Here is a 7005-nt window from a genome sequence, read left to right as displayed (position 1 = left end):
TTGTGTGTTCACACTCTCTCTGAGCAGCACTTTAACTCCCAGCGCTGTAATTCTGCCAGTGTAGACATGCCTTAAGTCTGCCTTTTAGTTACTCAAGCACCAAACAGCATCTGAACCATTTAATACTTAAAAAAAAACAACAACAAAAAACCTCTTCCCTTTCCTCCACACTGAGATAGCTTCAACAGCTGAATCAATTTTGGTGAAATTTCAACAGGATCAAAAGTTTGCTTCTAAGTTGAAACCAAGCTTAAGAAGTTTTATTCCAAAGCTAATTTTTTTGAGAATACTCAAGCGACCATGATATCCTGTTGCTGAACGCTTAGACTTAAATTTCCAATCTCCTCTTTTAATTGACAAGAAACCTTGCCTCTGTAAAATATTTATATATCATCCTCGGTACACTTGGTGTTATATAGTACCTTAGCCGCCAAAGAGCTTTTCAGATCACATGTACTTCAGCCACCACTGAAGCCCAAGTCACCTCATGTTGGTGAATCTCACTCTTTTAAAATGAACTTTACTACACATCCTGTTACTTTGTCACATGCCAAAGAGTAGTTTTTTGAATTTTATGGTGCTATATCTGCCAGAGTAACAGACAGCACTGTTCCCGTATAGAAGTTCGTTCAACATGACCAAAAAGTGGAATTGTTTAATTTAACCCAGAACTCTTAGCAGCAACTCATCCACTTCAGAGTAACAGAATAGTGAGCACATGAGCAGAGAAAATCTAATACATTTACTGCAGGAAGTATTTATTCCATTTCCTTTGTTTTTCTTGTCAACCTTTCCCTTTCAGAATTCCAAGTCTGATGTCTACAAGCTTATCCTGCTTTGTGCATTAAGAATGAGACAGTTATTGCTCTGCAGATAGCAGAAGCTGAGATTTATTGCAAAACCCTATGTTCAAGTGTTTGTTTCAAGCACAATGAGATCTGAATCTACAGCCTAACTGGCAAGCCTTTAACTTTGTAGAACTTTAAGCACTTCCCTGCAGTTTTCATTTATGATTTGTTTATATACCTAACTGTTAATTTTGAATGTATACATTGCCAAACTTCATAAATATAATTACATTTAAAACAATGCAACCCAGAAGCGTGAAAGGTATTTCTAGCACTGAATCAAAACCTTTGCTAAGACCACCCCATTCAATTAAAAAAAAAAAAAAAGTAAACACACCAATCAAAGAAAGGGAGAATCCAAAGAGGATAGCCTGCTTGTATACAGCAGAAGTCACTTTCAGTAATTTATTACCAGCTGGGGCAGACACATGTACCTTTGTTTTCGGTATGATAGGATTAAGCTTTGTGGCCTTTAATTAAATTTGAATACCACAAAGCAACAAGTTAACTCTGATAAAAAAAAATCTTTAAAGTGCCAGACACACACACACAGCAACATTATGCATAGTCTATCCATCCCTCTCCTCCTTCCTCCCTCCCTTCCCCCCGCCCAAAAAGCGTATTGTGCAGTTTTCATCAGGTTTACATTTTTTTCTTTCTTTACTATGACTAATCTGTTCAGTGGATGGGAATGGGCATAAGTTGCCATGGAGATCTCCAAGTTTCAACACAAAAGTTAAGGGGCAACTGGCCCTCATTACCTTATCTCAAGGAAAATTCAGATAGGGTCATTATTAGAAGGCAAAAAGGAAAGGATGAGGAGCATGGGAGTGGGACAAAATTTCTGACAGGATGCGGCGGTTCTATTAGTTTAAAGGGGGTGGTTGTGAAGAGACGAGGAAGTAGAATCCTTGTTTGGGAAAAGGAGAAATCATGCAACTCTAGTACAGGAAGCAGGGAGGGGACGGGGAGAGCTCCTGTTCGTTTAGGACAGGCAGACAGAAGGGAAGAACTAGATTTCTTATTTTAGGAATTAAGTGTAGAGATGGGCCATGTATGCAGGAGAGACTCTACTAGTGGAGGATATTTTGGGGAAAGAGAGGAGGAATAGTGAAGCCTCTGGTCATGCAGGAACAAGAAAGAAAAAGAAGGTTTCTCCGTTGATTTAAGCACTAGGTATTAAGCACTAGGTACAGGACGGTTGTGCATGAGATGGCAAAACCAGCAGTGCATACAGATGTGTCTTTGCTAGTGCAGGTTGCAAAGGGAGAGGTAGTGATCATCCGGCACAGGGACCCCCATACAATGTAGACAGAAGGGAATGATTGAGGAGTGGATACGTATAAAGTTACGATTCTTTTATGTTTTTACAGTGCGGGTCACTGAAATTTTAGAAGCCACACAAACTATTAAAAGGAGTTAACAAGCTTGGTCTGAAATTAGCCCTGCTCTTTTCATCCTTGAATTCCAAGCACTCACATCTCCCTTCCCTCTTCCTCTCCCAAACCCATCTTTGCTCCTCAGTTTGCTATTGCGGGAAGCCTTGCATGCAAAGCTGTTTTTTTCCCACCCGGGTTTGGAAATGCATACATGTAGCCGTGCCCCTAGTAGTGCAGATGGCAAGGAGGAAAGGGGAGTACGCGAGACCGTGCTCCTGTAGGACGGGGGCACCGCAATGCAATGCAGAGAAGTGAAGTGTGTGGAGGAGGAAGGCATGCACGTGTACCCACTGTTCCTGAGTGGAAGAAGGGGGGGGGAGACGGGTACCGGTCCCTCCAGGGCAGCCCTTCCGCGCCTCTGCGGGAGGGGGAATGGCCTAGGGCGGGGACAGGCGGAGCAAAGCGCAGTCCCCCGCGGGGGAGGGTCTCGGTGACTTACCCAGGTGCAGGGTGAGGTTGATGGCGCTGGGGTACTGCACCCCGGCCAGCATGGTCTGGCTCTGCCACCAGGTGGTGTCGGCCTGGTTGTAGTCGGTGAGGAAGGCGGCGCCGTGCTGCAGGTGGGGCTGGGCGGCATCGCACAGGTGGCAGGACTTGGTGACCCCGGTCACGCCGGTCTGCACGCAGTACTCCTCGGCCGGCGAGCCGCACGTGTTGGTGGCCACCACGGTCACGTTGAAGGCGGCGTTCACGAATTCGGGCATGCAGCGCTGCGGCCGCCCGCTCGCCTCGTCCACGCATTCGTCCATGGCGGCGGCGCAGCGCCCGGCCAGCTCCAGCAGCAACAGCAAAGGCAGCACCCCGCGACCCATCCTCGGCCGACACCAGCGACGCCTTGCGCAGCGCGAGATGGAGCAGCAGCCGCCTCCCAAGCGGCTCGCGCCGTGAGCGGACGGGGGCGCGAGACGCGGCGGCGGTTGAGCTGGTGGGCGCGCGCTGGCTGCGTGCGGAGAGGCAGCCTAGGAGCAGCGAACGCTCGGGCGGCTCCCGCTGCTCTGCGGCTGATCAGGCAGAGGGGAAGCGGGCCCGGCCGGAGGAGGAGCAGGAGCCACAAAGGGGTGGGGGCTGCGCGCGCGGTGCACGCTGGGAGACATCCCTCCCCCTTCCCGGCCGGGGCAGGGGGACTTGGGTCTCAGGAGCGCTCGGTTGTTTCCGTGGTGACCCCCCTCCCCGGAATGCTTTGGAGGGCGGACGAGCGCATGGGGACTTAAAGGAGCCGTGCTGGGGAGCGGTGCACCCACAGGGCTGCGTCTCTGGGGGGGACAGGGAGCTGCAGCCTATGGATCCCCGCACGACAGGGCTTTGCGGGGCGGGGGCTGCACTCCCCACTCGGGACCCGGCTGCAGACGGCCGCCTCCAGCCCGTAGCCTGCAGCCCACGGAAATCAAGTAACATTCAAACTCTCCAACTGGGTGAGAATTCCCCTCTCTGTATCAAACCCGGAGTCTGAGCTGGGGGCGGGGAGGTTCGCACTCTGCGCACCCCTCTCCCCCGAGCTAGCGGCAGCTCTATGGGGGACTCCATGCTGCTGAAGAGCCTCCAGTACAGGGCTCTACAACTAACAGTCCGTCCTCTGCTCCTGCTTAGCACGGCACTCTCTGGTCTCAGGCTCCCCACCTCTCCCTCTCGGGCATTGGAACAGGCTGGCAGATCACACAAAATGCAAGACAATACTAGGAATTAAGGATCATACTTAGAATAACTAGGTCAAAAATTCTATGCCGTGTTGTTGTAGCTGTGTCTGTCCCAGAATAGTGGGGGGGGGGGGCTGTGAGGTTAAACCTTTTTATTGGACCAACTTCTGTTGGTGAGAGAGACATAGAATCACAGAACTGGAAGGGACCTCAAGAGGTCATCTAGTCCTGTCTCCTGCACTCCTGATAGGACTAAGTATTATCTAGACCATCCCTGACAGGTGTTTGTCTGACCTGCTCTTAAAAATCTCCAATGATGGAGATTCCACAACCTCTGTAGGCAATTTATTCCAGTGCTTAACCACTCTGACAGTTAGGAAGTTTTTCCTAATGTCCAACCTAAACAGCCCTTGCTGCAATTTAAGAACATTGCTTCTTGTCCTAGCCTCAAAGGTTAAGAAGAACAATTTTTCTCCCACCTCCTTGTAACAACCTTTTATGTACTTGAAAACTGTTATGTCCCCTCTCAGTCTTCTCTTCTCCAGACTAAACAAACCCAATTTTTTCAATCTTCCCTCATAGGTCATGTTTTCTAGCCCTTTAATCATTTTTTTTTGCTCTTCTCTGGACTTTCTCCAATTTGTCCACATCTTCCCTGAAATGTGGTGCCCAGAACTAGACAATACTCCAGTTGAGGCCTAGTCAGCGTGGAGTAGAGTGGAAGAATTACTTTTCGTGTCTTGCTTACAATACTCCTACTAATAAACATCATTCTGGGATGTGCTTTTTTTGCAACAGCGTTACACTGTTCACTCATATTTAGGTTGTGATCCACTAAAACTGCCAGATCCCTTTCCACAGTACTCCTTCCTAGGCAGTCATTTCCCATTTTGTATGTGTGCAACTGATTGTTCCTTCCTAAGTGGAGTACTTTGCATTTGTCCTTATTAAATTTCATCCTATTTACTTCAGATCATTTTGAATTTTAATCCTATCCTCCAAAGCACTTGCAACCCCTCCCAGTTTGGTATCATCCGCAAACTTTATACGTGTACTCTCTATGCCATATCTAAATCATTGATGAAGATATTGAAGAGAACCGGACCCAGAACCGATCCCTGCAGGACCCCATTCGTTATGCCCTTCCAGCATAACTCTGAACCACTGATAACTACTCTCTGGGAACGATTTTCCAACCACTTATGCACCCACCTTATAGTAGCTCCATCTAGGTTGTTTTTCCCTAGTTTGTTTATGAGAAGGTCACGCGAGACAGTATCAAAACCCTTACTAAAGTCAAGATATACCATATCTACCACTTCCCCCCAGCTACAAGGCGGGAAGCACCTTGTAGATAAGGGGGAAGCAGAAGGGAAGGGGGATTGCTTTTGAGCCATACAAAGCTCTTCCTCATGTCTGGGAAACGTACTCAGCGTGTCACAGCTAAATACACGATGAAGTTTAACAAAGACAATGCAAAGTGCTCCACTTAGGAAGGAAAAATCAGTTTCACACATACAGAATGGGAAGAGACTGTCTAGGAAGGAGTACGGCAGAAAGGGATCTAGGGGTTATAGTGGACCACAAGCTAAATATGAGTCAACAGTGTGATGCTGTTGCAAAAAAAGCAAACATGATTCTGGGATGCATTAACAGCTGTGTTGTGAGCAAGACACAAAAAGTCATTCTTCCGCTCTACTCTGCGCTGGTTAGGCCTCAACTGGAGTATTGTGTCCAGTTCTGGGCACCGCATTTCAAGAAAGATGTGGAGAAATTGGAGAGGGTCCAGAGAAGAGCAACAAGAATGATTAAAGGTCTTGAGAACATGACCTATGAAGGAAGGCTGAAAGAATTGGGTTTGTTTAGTTTGGAAAAGAGAAGACTGAGAGGGGACATGATAGCAGTTTTCAGGTATCTAAAAGGGTGTCATAAGGAGGAGGGAGAAAACTTGTTCACCTTAGCCTCTAAGGATAGAACAAGAAGCAATGGGCTTAAACTGCAGCAAGGGAGGTTTAGATTGGACATTAGGAAAAAGTTCCTAACTGTCAGGGTGGTTAAACACTGGAATAAATTGCCTAGGGAGGTTGTGGAATCTCCATCTCTGGAGATATTTAAGAGTAGGTTAGATAAATGTCTATCAGGGATGGTCTAGACAGTATTTGGTCCTGCCATGAGGGCAGGGGACTGGACTCGATGACCTCTCGTGGTCCCTTCCAGTCCTAGAATCTATGAATCTATGAATTAAGATGAATCAAAAATGAGAATTCTACCAAGCCACCTAGCTATCTAGAGGAGGTAGCCAGTTACTAAAAAAGGAGTCAAAAAGTAAATCAGACACTGAGTACAAGTTGCAAGTAGGTATCAGTACCTAAATAAAATATCAAAGAAGCTGGTCTCTCCAAAGGAGAGTCTCAAATGCTAAAGTCATATGTAAAAGAATGAATTTAAAAGGGCAGTCAGCAAGACACATAATAGAGTCACATAGGAAAAACTCAGATGACCAAAGCTGCACAATATACCACTTCCAGACAGTCTCTTCCGTGGTTCTAAATATTCAACAATTTTCTAGCCCCAAGAAATACACTTTTTCTATATATTTTTCTATGGTTTGCACTATAATTTGTTAAATATATTACAGTATTTCCCTTGCCTCATTCTGCAGCCTCAAGAATTTGTGGGAACATAGGGCCAAAATCAAATCTCATGGAAATTAGTGCAACTCCATTGACTTTGGGGCAGTTGCACCTGCTTACATTAGGTCTGAATTTGGCTCTGAGTAGTATTTGTTGGACAAGATTAGAGCACTATTTCTTAGCCTGGCTACCCCATCTAACCTCTGCTCTCCTCACAAATAAAATTTTGGTTGTCCAATACCCTGGTACCATTCAGTAAAATACAGCCACTCCTGCAGGGAGAAATCCTCTCACTGAGTGAGGTGCAAGTGGAGTTTCAAGCAACATGTAAGGAGGGAATTTAATACAACTTTAATAAGTCATACAAGTCAGGGTGAGTTCAGGCCACCAGAAGCTAGAAGGCTTTAGCTGCTTTAAAATGCATTTGAGGTATTTCCTGTCATTAAGATTC

At 46.5% G+C, this 7005-nt stretch overlaps 1 protein-coding gene across 1 annotated transcript in view; it reads right to left on the bottom strand.

The window, feature by feature from the left end:
• LOC112113460 (laminin subunit gamma-1) overlaps positions 1-3302 on the bottom strand; it is a 131669-nt gene extending 128367 nt beyond the window's left edge. Inside the window, exon 1 of the mRNA XM_024209750.3 lies at positions 2727-3302. Within this exon, the coding sequence (XP_024065518.2) occupies positions 2727-3099 (373 nt within the window). The 5' untranslated portion in view covers positions 3100-3302. The remainder of the gene's footprint in view (positions 1-2726) is intronic.
• Positions 3303-7005: the final 3703 nt, after the last annotated feature.

The sequence above is a fragment of the Terrapene carolina genome, unplaced genomic scaffold, assembly GCF_002925995.2.
Source record: "Terrapene carolina triunguis isolate 2854851 unplaced genomic scaffold, T_m_triunguis-2.0 Scaffold210, whole genome shotgun sequence".
NCBI lineage: Eukaryota > Metazoa > Chordata > Testudines > Emydidae > Terrapene > Terrapene triunguis.
The sequence above is the reverse complement of the archived record's forward strand: the minus strand, read 5'-3'. Positions and strand labels throughout refer to the sequence as shown.